Source organism: Caenorhabditis remanei, chromosome I (assembly GCF_010183535.1).
Source record: "Caenorhabditis remanei strain PX506 chromosome I, whole genome shotgun sequence".
Lineage (NCBI taxonomy): Eukaryota > Metazoa > Nematoda > Chromadorea > Rhabditida > Rhabditidae > Caenorhabditis > Caenorhabditis remanei.
Window position 1 is genome coordinate 3,033,096 of NC_071328.1, and position 16,012 is coordinate 3,049,107.

General features: G+C 37.4%; 1 protein-coding gene across 1 annotated transcript; it reads right to left on the reverse strand.

The window, feature by feature from the left end:
• Positions 1-2,665: 2,665 nt before the first annotated feature.
• GCK72_000404 (uncharacterized protein) lies at positions 2,666-5,311 on the reverse strand (the record flags this gene model as incomplete). Its single annotated transcript, XM_003095522.2, has 2 exons — positions 2,666-2,925; positions 4,669-5,311. 2 exons carry the CDS (start codon positions 5,309-5,311, stop codon positions 2,666-2,668), a joined length of 903 nt encoding a protein of 300 aa, XP_003095570.2.
• Positions 5,312-16,012: the final 10,701 nt, after the last annotated feature.

Sequence of the window (16,012 nt, forward strand, 5' to 3'; positions counted from 1 at the left end):
GATTCTTGATTTGAGGTGACAGTTTTGAAAGGTTGGGAAATGATAAAGAGACGCGTTTGTCATTAAAGATGGTGGGGCTGGAAAATGCTCTATTTTTTGAAGGTTTTCAGACATTGCAATGGATGAAGAAAGGTCCCATCCATCAGAAATGTAGAAAGTTAAATTCTCTATCTTATGAGCCAGAAAACGTGAATTTTGGTCTGAAGTTGACTTTTTTGAAACAGAATAACCAATTTTCAGAAAAATTTGTATAACTTTTGGCAGAGAACTGTTTGAAACGAAAATCGCACATGATATGCTTAAGGAGGCTCTGAAACTGTTAAAATTTTCTGAAAAATGAATATTGGCTGAAATTGCTGAAAATCTCATTTTTCTGAAAAGTTCTTTATGTTCATAAGATAGAGAATTTGAGTTAATGAGTTGAATTATTTAACTTTCTACATTTCTGATGGATGGGACCTTTCTTCATCCATTACAATGTCTGAAAACCTAAAAAATACAGCATTTTCCAGCCCCACAATCTTTAATGACAAACCGCCCATCTTTTTCAAATTATAGCCGCGTCTCTTTATCGTTTCCCAACCTTTCATAACTGTCACCTCAAATCAAGAAACTTTTTTTATAAAGAACTTTTCAGAAAAATGAGATTCTCAGCAATTTCAGCCAATATACATTTTTCAGAAAATGTTAACAGTTTCAGAGCCTCCTTAAGCACATAATGTGCAATTTTCGTTTGAAACAGTTATCTGCCAAAAGTTATACAAATTCTTCTGAAAATTGGTTTTTCTGTATCAAAAAAGTCAACTTCAGTCCAAAATTCTCGTTTTCTGGGATTTATCGTTCATTTCGACATCTGAAAACCCAAAAATACTGCATTTTCAGTGCAAAAAATAAAAGAATTGAATTAAAACGTGAAAAAATCGCCTTCACGTCTCTTGCAGTTCTTTTTAGCAGCGTGGGAGACCGTGTAATATGAAAAAATGGTCAAGGAGAGGCGTCAGAAAGGAGGAGTGTCTTCGTAAAGTTTGGACCGAACAATTTTTCGAAAAAAATTATCAAAAACAGATGAAAATTTTTCGCCTAGTCCCTGGTTCTGACCCAAAAATTCCAGCAACTCGGCTCACAATTGTTCGATCAGAGTGTAATTGTAGGTATACTGCTCCAGGTACGTTTACACAATTGGGATACTGTTCTCTTTTGCTTTGAGGAGATTAAAATCTTTGCGTCAAAAGAGGAAATTGTTCGTGACCCTATAAGAGAAGAAAAAATACATTTAGTGACAATGCAAATCTTTATTTCAAAAAAAAACTCCACATCAATCCAAAATTCTTGCATATCCTCTATTGAGGTCCACACAACGGTGTCACACATTTTCAGAATCAGTCGATTGGCCTCAAATGTGCAGACCATCTACCCTGCACATCACTTTATCACAGCTACATCCAGCTTCCCTTCTGTTTTGTCAAGACCTCTGCACTCATGTCAATGCACACCACCGATGGAGGAGTTTTCAGGGTTGATGAGGGTTTGAGGGTGAATCTGTCCAGAATTATCTGACGTGACATGTTTTGTGAGAAAATGTGACATTTTTCCAAATATTGTATGAGATAACATGAAACTTACGGCGTATTTCATTCAATCAACTAAAAAACTCGGGGAATGTGACAAACATTGCAAATGAGCAAGCTTTCCTCCAAATGGTGACGATGAGTTCAAAAGTTTAGAATTTTATAAAAATAGAGAAAAATTGTTCGACGGTTATCCAGTAAACCATCAGAAAGGTGTAAATGTCGATAGTTTTCTGCCCGGGAGTTATTTATTTAGACAGTTAGAGAGAAATAGATGTTATCGGAAACATACCGAGATATTTTGTGAAAATAGATTTCCTAGTACGGATCAGAACCATACTTGCAAACCGGGCCGACACGGGCCGGCGCGTAACTCGCTTCAAACTGAGTTTTGTGAGCTGAAAAATATACCAAAATGTAGATCTCAGCGAGCTCTATGTCCGTGACCTACTACGGGCCGGATGGCAATTCGTTAATATGTCGCGGGCCGAGAAAAAGTGCCAAAAACGCGAAAATGGTCAAAAAAGTAATTCTAGTCCGGCCCGCGGTATATTAACGACTAGCCATCACGCGAAGGCCCGTGTCGGCCCGTTTTGGCCCGGTTTGCAAGTATGATCAAAACCGTCAAGTCTAGGTTTAATGACTTTAAAATGACGAGAATTAGCAATCATTAAATCGGGTCTGATTCGTCCAGTTTTGATTCGGACGGTTCTGATTCGTATCAGTTCTATTTTGGGGTCCCTGTATTTAAATCGCGCAATATTTGTACAATGACCAACATCTTACAGTGACCAAGGCCTACACTGACCAAATTTACAATGAAATTTCCGCAATGAGCGGAGCTAAATGTAACTATGCCGCATTGTATTCCGCATTCCGATTTGGCGTCATTACTTCCCTTGTAACAATCTGAAAACGATTTCCCCCGAAACGTGCAGAAAATAGTTAATCTTTATTAATCTGAGAACGTTGAATGAACCTGATGAATCAAATATAGACAAAGCGGGGGGATTAGTAGCATACAAATCTTTTTCCGTGTGCATGACTAATTCGAATTCTTGGCTACAAAACATGAAAAGTACCAAAAAAGAAGAAAATCAACGGAGCAAGAAGCTGAGAATGTCCGTGAAAAGATTAGACTTCACATCTTGTGGTTGGACTATTGGGAACAGAGACGAGAAGTAGTCAATGTCTTTTTGAGTTTTCGATATTACATGCGTCAACGAGAGGATCTCGTTGAATCTCGTCGGTCCGCCAGTGGAATTTTCGAGAACACAGTAGTGGAGGAGGGCGGTTGAGAACATTTCTTGATGGGTGCTCAGAAGGATTTGTCCGGATTGAGAGAGGTGCGGGACGGCTGGAATAGTAGTAATGAAAAAAATCTATGTGGGATGACAGTTTTTTTTTGAAATTCGATATTTTCCACTGAAAAATGTGGAAAAATGTTAATTTCGAAGGCTCATAACACATTAATTCTCTCTTACCACTGCAACAAGTTTGCATTCACTGTGTAGATCAAACCAAGATCTTTATTTTTGTAGTTGACAACTTTTTGATAGCTATTCACGCTTTTGAGATACGCGCTCTCAAATTTTGGGGATGAGAGAGTGTGCGAAACGAGGAGGGCATCTCGCTTCTCTGCGTCTCTTCACCCCTCTCCTTCGAGACCTTTTCCAGGTGCCTAACTTTGAAGACGCATATCTCAAAAGCTTGAATAGCTATCAAAAAGTTGTCAACTACAAAAATGAAGGACAAAATGCGGTCTACACGATCAATATAAGTTTTTAAAAATCGAATCAGCAGTTTTGCTAATAACCGTCTTTGAAGTTGAACATTGTTTTTTTTTGTAGTTTGAGATTTTTGATGAATTTTAGCAATATTTAATACAAATGTAGTATAAAATACGCTTAATTAACAATGTGTAACATTGGAAATTCAGGAAAAATCGGTACTTTAGCAAAATTCACCACTTTCACTTTGGAGTACTGTAACTTTCTAGGGACGGCTTGTACAAAAAAGTTTTCAACCTCAAAAGTGTAGCCCGTGATTTGTTCTATAACATATCAGAAACTGGGTTTAAAAAAACAAGAGGGCGCAGAGAAACGCGACAGTCTCGCTTCTCTGCGTCCTCTCTCTCCCCGTTCTCCAAGTAGCAATCTTTAAAGACGCATATCTCAAAAGCGTGAAGAGCTATCAAAAAGTTGTCAACTGCAAAAATAAAGCCCAATTCTTATTCTATAACATACCAAAAGTTTGAAGCTGTAGAACAAAATATAACACCAGGACATCCTTACTCAATTTTAGTATTTCCTGCAAATCTCACTTCTCCTGGACTTCGGACTACTGTAACTTTCCAAGGGCGGTTTGTACCAAAAAGTTGTCAACTACAAAAATAAAGAGCTAAGTGTGATCTACACAGTGAATATAAAATTTTTTAAATTGAATCAATAGTTTTGCTAATAAATGTCCTTGAAGTTGAACATAGTTTTTTTTGTAGTTTGTGATTTTTGATGAATTTTTCAATCAAGTTTTGTTTCTTTTTAATTTTAGCAATATTTAATACAAATGTAGTATAAAATACGCTTAATTAACAATGTGCAACGTTTGAAGTTCAGAAAAACCAGTACTATGGCAAAATTCACCACTTTCACTTTGGAGTAACGTAACTTTCTAGGGACGGCTTGTACAAAAAAGTTTTTAACTTCAAAAATGTAGCCCATGATTTGTTCTATAACATATCAAAAACTGGGTTCAAAAAAACAAGAGGGCGCAGAGAAACGCGACAGTCTCGCTTCTCTGCGCCCTCTCTCTCTTCCCCCGTTATCCAGGTTGCAATCTTTAAAGGCGCATATCTCAAAAGCGTGAAGAGCTATCAAAAAGTTGTTAACTACAAAAATGAAGCCCAAGTCTTATTCTATAACATACCAAAAATTTAAAACTGTTGATCAAAATATGACCCCAGGACTCTCACAGCAAATCACACTTCTTTTGGACTACTGTAACTTTCCAAGGGCGGTTTGTACCAAAAAGTTGTCAACTACAAAAATGTAGCTCTATTTTTGATCTACCACAAGCTTACAAGTTTTCTTAAGAAACCTACCCGGATTGCACAACAAAATCGCGCTCAACAGCACGAACTCCTCCTCGGTGACGTTCAACTCAATAATTCGTCCAATCAACGAGCATCTGATCTCATTCAAAAAGTGATCATTGTAACAAGTGATCTTGTGAACTTCTTCCGGAAAAATATCAGTCCCATCCGGATGACACATCACCGCTTTTTTCGATCGGTAAGATCTCATCGCGGTGACAAGAATCACATACATGAGATGGGAGTATTTGAGCATCGCCTTGATGTCCACTGCGGAGAGGTACTTCATGAAATCGAACTTTGTTGCAAAGTCGATACATGTTAATTGATTAATTACTGCCCAATCATAGAATCCATATTTTGAGTCGGCTGGTTTCGCCTCAAAATCGAGGGCGCCACGTGTAAAAATATCTTCGACAGAGAGATTCGTTGGCACCATGGCTTCCAGAAAATGCTTTTGTCTTGTTGCATTTTTCTCCAATAAACTCAGTATAGTCTTAGTTGGGTCGTCTGAAACCAGGAGACACTTCATCCCGATACGAATACACTGATGAAAACGACAGAAGCGGCATTTCACTTGACGGAAGTCACATTTTCCCTCTTTTTTGCAGATGATTGGTTTGTTTGTGTCGATTGCACGGCGGAAGAACATTTTGCACGAGTTGCAGGATTGGACCTGAAAACTTTTAAAAAATGAGTATTTTATGTAAAGAAACTTTGGAAAGCGCGCTCTATGGCACAGTACACGCTGTAAAAATTCACTAGAATAATCGTTACAAAAAGTAAAAAATAATAGCACTTACTGGGAATCGAACCCTGGATGCAAGTTTGCTGGCCAGACTCCTTACCAGATACACCACAAGTGTCGGCCCGCGGCGCGGAACCGAAGGTGGTGATGAAGGTGACGCTTCTCTTGGGTCTCGAGCGCTTTCATCACCACCTTCTGTTCCGCGCCGCCTCCTCGCACATTTGGTGTACCTGGTAAGGAGTCTGGCTACTAAACTAGCATCGGGGGTTCGATTCCGATTGAGTGCTATTATTTTTTGTTTTTTGTAACAATCACAACGGTATTCTTATTTTCAATTTTCACTCACCCCATAATTAAACCCACTCTTCGAATCACCACAAATCTTGCAACTGCGCTCTTCTGGAGACAAGTTGTAGTGCATTTTGCCTGGAATCTTTATTTAAATAAGGAAAAATAAAAGCCTCACTGAACAAATAATTTCTAGACTAAGATAAAGATAGTCAGAATCTGAGAACGTGCAAAAATATTTCCAGACAGAAACGGAAAGATGTAGTGTACTAATCAGAAGCTATTGGTGTTGGATGTCTTAAAAGATTTCCTCGTTAATTTTTGACATCCAGAGATTACGGAACTTCCGATTTGGATTATTGGAGGAGAGGGAACTTCCAGTTTAAGAAAATCTTGCTGATTTTTTAAAAACTACAAGAGATGAAAATGACAAAGTTTGACAGCCCGTTGCAGTCCACCAAATTGTCCCTTTTATTCAAAATTCGTATATGTTATAGAGCAAGTCCTGATCTCCATTTTTGTAGTTGACAACTTTTCGGTAGCTCTTCACGTTTTCGAGATATACTACTTTAAAGATTGCAACCTGAAGAGCGGCTCGAGGGAGAGGGAAGGGGAAGAGACGCAGAGAAGCGAGACGCCCTCCTCGTTTCACGTGCTCTCTCGCCCCTAACTTCGAGGGCGCATATCTCGAAAGCGTGAAGAGCTACCAAAAAGTTGACAACTACAAAAATGGAGAGCTTGTTTTGATCAACTCAACCAATATAATTTTGTGGCCACTGGGCAACAATAAAAGTATTTATTTTTTTGTCAAAAATAATTTAAGAATCGACTAAGAATCTATCATTGATATACTGTAACTTCCTAAGGAAGCTTAGCACGATAAATTCGTCAACTACAAAAATGAAGAAAACATACATTTTCTATGACATATCACAAAACCAGTGATGGCGAATCAGAAAATTTAGTCAAAATCACGATAGTAGCAAAAATTCAGCCGAGTTACGGGTATACTGTGGCTTTCCAGAGAAATTTTGCTTTGATGGCCTAGAAAACCGAATTTTTAGGGTGTTAAGTCATCAAAATTATATTTATCTTGAAGAAAAAGCGTATAATTTTTTGAATTTATTTAAAAGTTTGAGTTTTGCGGGAATAAATACTATTTTAAGTTGATGGCCTAGTGTTCACACAATTTGAGGTTCTAGGTCACCAAAATTTATATTTGTTTGAAAGAGCGAAATACGACAATTTTAATGGTGTTTTCAAAATTTTGAAATTCTAAGCTTAAACGGAGTTATGACGTTTTGAATTTGGTGGCCCAGAAATTCAAATGTGCTTACTGAGAATCTAGGTTATCATTATTTTAAGTCTAAAATTTGTATAAAAATTGGAAGGCCACAAACACAAAAGCCATGTGAAAAACGTGAAAATTTCAAAAATACTACCAAAATCTTCCGCAAGACGAGATTTACAAATAGAATGTCAGAATTACAAATGGATGCACATTTCTCAAATTCACGTAAGTTCACAAATCAGAGAGATCAGAATGAGCTGAGATTAGCAAACTAAAAACAACACCACCCCCTTATTAGGACACCACGAAAAAGTGTGCCCAATCTTTGAAATCTAGATATATATTTTGTGTACACCTGATCTCTCTTTGCTTATTAAGCTGGTTCCCGCCGACAGAGGAAAGAAGAAATGACGAAAAGTTCAAGAAAAGAAGAATATGAATCACTATTGTGGGAGATTAGGCAGTTCATGTGAATACGGGGTACATGAGATTTTGAAGAAATCCTGTGGAAAAAAAGAGATGGATAAGGAACTTTTTGTTATGAACTGACGTGAGTTAGACTCCGCCCAACTTAGGCAGTTTTTTTTAGTAAGCGGGTTGGAGGATTACTGTAGCATCTTGAAAATACGGAAATGCTAGAAGCACTGGGAGTAGGGGTACTGTGTCAAGACGAAAAGAATGGGCGGAGCCAAAAGAAATTATGTCGGACGTGATTGTATAGGTATTTTAGTGAGAACTCGTACAAAAAATGAAGTGAGCCAACAAAATATTGTTGAGTCCTCTGACCCTGACGGGCATTGTAACGGTCTAGTGATCGAATTCATCAAAACAAACTGTCAAGTACAAAACACTAAATACAACAGATATCAAGTGATAAATTGCGTTTGGAGACATCAATATTTCATTTAAATTTTGTCTGCGCCTCCAAGAATAACTCCAAGAGGTTACAGTATACCAAGAGGAGCCTAAAAGTCTAGTGAACATTTAGTCCACGCATCATCAAGGATTACTATACGGTAGCTACTGAGGTAGAGAGCAGAGTTGAGCGGAATGCGGTTTGAAATGGCGGAAGGCGAAAGGCGGAAGGCGGAATACAATCTCGCTTTCAAAAATACGATCAAATTTTTCAAGCTGAGGAAAAAATCTTTAAACAGCGGAAAGCGGAAGGCGGAAAGCGGAAGTAGGAAAATTTTTGGCGGAAAGCGGAAAGCGGAAGGCGGAAGGCGGAATTCCGCTCAACTCTGGTAGAGAGTTTGCTCGGAGCAAATTCAGTAGTTCAATAAAGCCATGAAAAATATCAAGATTTCCAAGGCACAAAATAGACCAATATGTAATCAACCAGAAAACACCAAAATGCAAAATTTGTCTCTTTTTTTATTTTTATAGAAACGTAGCTGAGAGGAGAGGGGATTAGTAATCCCTTCCAGGCTGATCAGACTTTATATATATCTTGAATCATCAAGGATTTGTATGAAAGGAACTTGTGATCTCCCCTTTTGTTCCATTTTGTAGTTAAATGGGTGGAGAATACGATTCTGATTACCGTCATATTCTGATTATTTGAACTTGGAGAACTCAAAGAAAATTTCAGACATCACATGAACTTTATAAAGTTCCTTCAAGATCATTATTAATGCGATCTCTTTCGTCTCAGAATTGGTCTGCAATATCTAGAAGACAAATCTGCTTGAAGGAGGACTGAAGTCATAGTTTTGTTTATTTCAGATTCTGATACTTCAGACAATTCTAAAGAACTTTTATTATAGACGCATATGCTAAAAATCGCTTCAACAATCGTTCTCCTGAGCGGACTAAATGTTCACTTGACTTTTCGGCTCCTCTTTGGTATACTGCAGGCTTGGTCGGAGAAAAATTTTCGGAGAATCGGAGAATCGAAATTTTCTCCGAAAAAAAAGTCGGAGAATCGGATATCCGACTTTTTCTCCGACTTTTTTTCTCGGAGAATCGGAGAATTTCGGATAATTTCGGAGAATCCAAAAATGTTCCCAAAAATGCTTCTAAAACGGGTTTTCTGTTGCGTTTCTCAGAATTCACCTTCTATAACATATTTAATCATCATTAAAAGCTTTTTCCAGTAAAAATACAACAAAAACAGAGTTTGAAGTGTCGTCGTCTCCGGTATTCTCCGAAATTCTCCGAAATTCTCCGACTTTATTTTTGGAGAATCGGAGAATTTATCCGAAATGAAAAATCGGAGAATTATCCGACGGATAATTTCTCCGATATAAAAAGTCGGAGAATCGGAGAATCGGATTATCCGATTCTCCGACTCCGACCAAGCCTGGTATACTGTAACCTCTTGGAGTTACTCTTGGAGGTGCAGACAAAATTTAAATGAAATATTGATGTCTCCAAACGCAATTTATCACTTGATATCTGTTGTATTTAGAGTTTTGTACTTGACAGTTTGTTTTGATGAATTCGATCACTAGACCGTTACAGTGCCCGTCAGGGTCAGAGGACTCAACAATATTTTGTAGGAGTTCTCACTAAAGTACCTATACACTTCAACATTTATAACCAAAAAATAGAAACAACTACGAGCTGTTGGAAGACGTGAGAAAACGAGAAATTGAATAAAAATCTTGTCCGAGAGGACTACACGGCCGCGCTGAAAAACTCTTCCACCAAAGCTCATTTTGAGTCAGTTAGAACGATTTTTGAAGCGATTCCAGCATATGCGTCAGTAATTAAAGTTTCTTAGAAATTTTAGAAGTATTGGAGTTTGTAATAAACAAAATATGACTTCATTCCTCCTTTAAAAAGCTTGAAGCAACGTGTATTAGTGTTTATGTACAGTACCTGACAAAAAGGTATCAACTTTGGCTGTTTTCGGTGTAAAATGATCAACTTTGACAGTGTATTTCGGTGTTACCTGATTGTCCGAGAAACTTAAGTTTATATGGGTTAGACAGAGCAAAAATAGTACATCATTTTTGTAGTTGACCCAAAAATGATGTGCTATTTTTGCTCTGTCCAACCCATATAAACTTGAGTTTATCGGACAATCAGGTGACACCGAAATACCCTGTCAAAGTTCCACTGAATACAGCCAAAGTTGGTAACCTTTTTGTCCGGTACTGTATATAATGTGCAATTTTCGTTTGAAACAGTTCTCTGCTAAAAGTTATACAAATTTTTCTGAAAATTGGTTATTCTGTTTCAAAAAAGTCAACTTCAGACCAAAATTCTCGTTTTCTGGCTCATAAGATAGAGAAGTTAATTTTCCACAATTCTGATGGATGGGACACTTTTCTCATTCATTTCGACATCTGAAAACCTAAAAATACTGCATTTTCAGTGCAAAAGTGTGTCGCAGTGTGGAAGACCGTGTAAGCTTTTTGTCCAAACAACTACAAAACCCCTAATTAAACATTTATTTGAAAATGTTAAATTATGGCAATTAATTTTATTTATTCAATATCTCCCGGAGTCTCCAACAGACACATTAGTCGATTGAAACTTAGATACATTCCCACTGTCCTTTTTATTTTGTCTTCTAATCCATTTGCGTATTGGTTTCGAATAACACACATAAACAGATAATATCCACAGAAAAGGGAAATAATGTGTGACTACTCGGTATTTAAAAGTACTGATTCGGGATCTAGTAGAACTGTTGCAAATCTGTTTGATGACGGCGCATGTGATGGTTGTCTGAAAGTGTATAAGCTCAGCACAGTTCTTACATCCGCGCTCTACCGAAACCGAAGAAAATTGCGTGTTTCGGTGGAGCGCAGTTGTAAGAACTGTGCCGACCTAATATCTTGATCATGTCATAAATTCTAACGCTCAACTCACCAATACTAACAAAACAGTAGCATAGGCATTGAAAAGAATACAGAATCGTTTTTGGTTCATAACCAGTTTTTTGGTGTACCATCGGATAAATATAACAGTCATGAATATCAAGTCTGCCACGATTAATATAGAATCAAACAAGACGAGCTCAATTTCGTAGTCGTAGACTTCGAGAACAAACACTGCTGAAATACACTTTGATTTTTCTTGTAACAGGGAACCAGAGCTGTGCGGAATTCCTTCTTCCTTCTTCCTTCTTCCGGGCATTTTTTCACTTCCTTCTTCCTTTTTCCTTCTTCCTTTTTTGAAATTTTATTCCTTCTTCCTTCTTCCTTCTTCCGTTGAAATTGTTCGCCACTTCCGACTTCCGTGTAAAAAAATCACAAAAATTTTTTAATTTTCGACGGAATTTCAGCGGAATATTGGTCGTTTTTAATGGAATTTTGTATGCAAAACAACGCCAAAATTCGCTATCAGAGATGACAACAAAAATTTTTCCTCAAATTTGTCATTTTCAAAATTAACTTCCGACTTCCGGATTCGGACCCAACTTCCTTCTTCCTTCTTCCGGGCTTTTTTCACTTCCTTCTTCCTTCTTCGTTCTTCCTTTTTCAAAATTTTACTTCCGTCTTCCTTCTTCCGTCTTCCTTTTTGAAAATGTTATTCCTTCTTCCTTCTTCCTTCTTCCGACTTCCTTTTTTGAAAATTTTACTTCCGCACAGCTCTGCAGGGAACATTGGAAGTAGGTACAGTACCGTGCAGTAAAATATAAAATTTGGTATTTCCTAGTTGAAAACGACCAACTTTGAGAGGATGTTTCGGTATTCCTGATTGACCCACAAAGTAAATTATGTGCAAACCATACAGATCAAAAGTAGAATTCCATTTTGTAGTTGACAACTTTTTTGTACGGACACTACATAGAGAGTTGTGGCCATTTTAAGACAATTGCATTTTTTTTGCATTGAAATGGGTCGATTTGAGGGAGAAATTACTTTGACGAAATGTAACTCTCTGGGGAATGCCCGTACAAAAAAGTTGTCAACTACAAAAATGAAACTCTACTTTTGCTTGGTTTATACATACCTAATTTACTTTCTGGGACAATCAAGAATACCATGACACTCTCTCAAAGTTGGTCGTTTCCAACTGGGAAATGCCAACTTGTACAGTACCGCTCAAAAGTATATTTAGTTTTGGCTGTTTTCAGTTGAAAAGGCCCAACTTTGAAAGTGTGTCATTGTAACACTGGTTGAGCCATCAAGAAGATTTTCAATGGATCGTACAGATAAAAAGTACAGCTTCATTTTTGTAGTTGACAACTTTTTTGTACAGACACTCCCTAGAGAGTTATGGTCATTTTAAGGGGACAGCTCAAAAATCGCATTATTTTACACTGAAATTGGTCGATTTGAGGGATAAATTGCTTTGACGAAATGTAACTCTCTAGGGAATGTCCGTACCATACTTGTCATTTGACGGGCCGGGCCGAGGAAAAATTTATTAAAATTTTGGCACCCCAAACATAATTTTCAAGTGCTTTTTTATCACTTTAGAACTAATAAAAATCATCGATTCAGTCGAATTTTTGCAGAAAATGACCCAAAAACCACTTTTTCAAAAATTAATACTGAAAAAAACATGTTTTTCGAAAAAAAGTCACTTCACCCGGGCCGGTGAAAATTTGGAAATCGGCAAGGCCCGGCCGGCCCGTGACAAATATGGTCCGTACAAAAAAGTTGTCAACTACAAAAATGAAGTTCTACTTTTGATCTACTTGATGGTACAATCAGTATTACTATGACACACTCTCAAAGTTGGGCGTTTTCAACTGAAAAAAGCACAATTTAATATACTTTTGAGCGGTACTGTATCCCTGTGTACAATATTTGTAAATTCGCTTCAACTACAGTATTTACAATAACAATTAACTTACCCGACATTGAAACCATACCAAGTACACAAAATATTGGAAAACCGACAAACGTCAGTTTCTTCACATTTTCCGGTTCTACTCCAATAACTTCACCAAATAGTTGAAGTGACACAAATCCAAATGTTACAAAGGGCTCACCCATATACATAATTCTTTGTATTCCAATTGAAATTTGGATAAATTGGGTTTTCGGTATTTTACAAACAAAAAATTCATTGCTCATGAACAGAATCTTGTATATAAGTGAGGCGTACGTAAGAATATGGAAGGGGACAAAATGTTTGAATTGGTGTTTCTGTAACTTTTATTTGACTAAAGTTTTCTATTTTTTATTTTCGGGGCCCAAAACACAGGGGTGTGAGACGTAAGGTTCGCAACGAAAAGTTTTGAATGTACCGGCCGAGTCGCGATGCGTGTGCGTCGCGTTTTCCATTGAAAGATACGACAAACACACGCTAAACTTGAACTTGGCACTCACTAGGGAATGGCTCGCACAATGGTTGGAGATACACAACATGATATATCGCTGGAAAGCTGACGTTTCCCTGATTCCGAATCTATATTCAGTTTTTGCAATGGCGCTCCCAGTTTTGAGAAATCCGGCTCCAAAGTTTGGGTAAATTTTAGTGCTAAAACTCGAGTTTCCAACCCGCGTGTTGCCGCAACACGTAAACCCATTCGGGGAATAGTTGAATCAGCGGTCGAATGGTCGAGGGGGTTACAGGTGTGGTAGCACAGGCAAACCGCTGATGACGAAACGCGGGTCAAACGCGGGCGAAGGACGAAATTAGGACCAAACGTGGCCCTAATTTCATCCTACACGGTTCAAAGCCGTTTTGAGGATGAAACGCGGGTGAGATGCGGGCGTCCTCATTTTTGGGGGGATCTCAAAAGGGCCGAGGATGAAACGAGGATAAAATGTGGATGAGTTGGCACTCATTCATTTTCAATTTTATTTCATTTTCTTTTATTTTTACGTTTTTCCTGTAAGATTTTTCGCTTTCTAAACAAAAATAAGTGCATTTCAGTCAATTACATTCAAAAATCGTCTACCAATTGGCCTGAATCGCGGAACTACCCTATTCAAAAGACATAGAAGTGAGTTTCGTTCTGAAAATAAACAAAATTGACAATTGTCTTTTCAGAAGAGCTTCCGACGTTTGGATTCTGGTCTGCGCACTTTTATGTGTTTACGATGCATTCCCATAACTGTAAGTGCTTTTGCGCAACACTAGAACTCCGAAATTTTGAAACAATACTTTTGGTTCATATGGACATTGAAATAGGAAGAAAATAGTATGATAAATTTAGAAATATTTTGGAAATTTTTGGAAATTTCAATCAGAGTGTGAAATCGTTTAATTTTTCGAGTTCTCACTTCAATTTTAACCAAAAATTGTTTCGAAGTATCTGCTCTACAATTAAGAAAATTTACGAATGAAAAAATCTTTTTTTGACTTAAAAAATTATTTTCAACAAGATTTGTGCAGAAAGATTTCAACTAAAGAGTTTCACCGATAATAACTATAAATCATTTTTTAGATCGTCCTCGACCCATAAATGGCGCCCCGGAACCAGATCAAGAAGCAAAATCAAAAACAAATCGCCAAATATTCGAATTTTTCATTTTTTCCACTGAGCTTTCCAAATTTTTCTAAGTTTTTTTCTTAAGTTTGAATAAAATAAATGTTGTTATACACTCATACAATTGTTTGTTGCTTGATAACTATTCACAATTAGAAATAACCAGAAAATTCTGATCCGGGGAACCCCTGCCCAAATTTTTCGCTGCCGACCGCCGAGGATCAAATTTGGTCCAAATTTGAACCAAATTTGATGCCTTTTTTGGTATCGTTTTGACGCCGAGTGTTCATCCGCGTTTGGACCAAATTTCATCCGGAGCGGTTTGCCTGTGAGTAGGTGGACACTCTGTGGTTCGACTCCTTGCCTTTTTTCCTTCTTTTTTACTTTTTTGTAATCCTCGTTTTTGGGTCCCATGGCCATTACAATGTGTCAAAATTCGGTTTTTTAAGTTTTTCGAGTCTATATTGCCGTTTTAAGAAAAATTATTTTTTTCAAGAAGTTCAACTTTTCTGTGACCAAGTCCATGGCAGGCAGTCGGAATATTTTTTCGAAAAATTTTCGTTAAAAGTTAGAAAAACAATGGAAAATGTTATAGCAAGGCATAAAAATTATTTTTCCAAAGTTTACTTGTCTTGTTGCTCTGGTATATACTTTTTTTGAAGCAACTACTCTGCTACTTATGTGGTGATTCGAAGTTAAAGTCGTAGTGAAGATCTCTATCATGTAAACATGTTGGAATCTAATATCAAAACGCATTTTCTATTGTTTTTCTAACTTTTAACGAAAATTTTTCGAAAAAATATTCCGACTGCCTGCCATGGACTTGGTCACAGAAAAGTTGAACTTCTTGAAAAAAATAATTTTTCTTAAAACGGCAATATAGACTCGAAAAGCTTCAAAACCCGAACTCTGACACATTGTGATGACCATGGGACCCAAAAACGAAGATTACAAAAAAAGAAAAAAAGAAGGAAAAAGGCAAGGAATCGAACCATAGAGTGCCCACCTACTACCACACCTGTAACCCCCTCGACCATTCGACCGCTGATTCAACTATTCCCCGAATGGGTTTACGTGTTGCGGCAACACGCGAGTTGGAAACTCGAGTTTTAGCACTAAAATTTACCCAAACGTTGGAGCCGGATTGATCAAAACTGGGAGCGCCATTGCAAAAACTGAATATAGATTCGGAATCAGGGAAACGTCAGCTTTCCAGCGATATATATCATGTTGTGTATCTCCAACCATTGTGCGAGCCATTCCCTAGTCAGCCAAGTCCTTTTTTGGCACCGTGCCAATCGCTGTGAGACGAAATGCGTTTACGTGACCTTGCGTTTTGCACCCCTGTGTCAAAATTCTAATAAAAATGTTTCTCACTTTGTTCTTCACAATTTTATAAGCATAAAAAACGAAAAACCCCATAAATACAAATGAATAGATAAAAAGATTACTAAACAGCCAATCTCTTGGTATAGAGTTCCCAAAAACCTCAATGATTACGGAACAGTGGGGAAGGCTAGATGCATTGGATATGTAGAATTTCATTTTGGAGAGTAATTGAGCAAATCAATGAGACAATTGCAAAATCTTGTTTTTTAAGAACGTTGTAGCAGGTGGATAATAAAGAAAAAAACAGCTGAAATTATTTCAAATTAAATAGAAAAAAACCTGTTTAATGAAATTC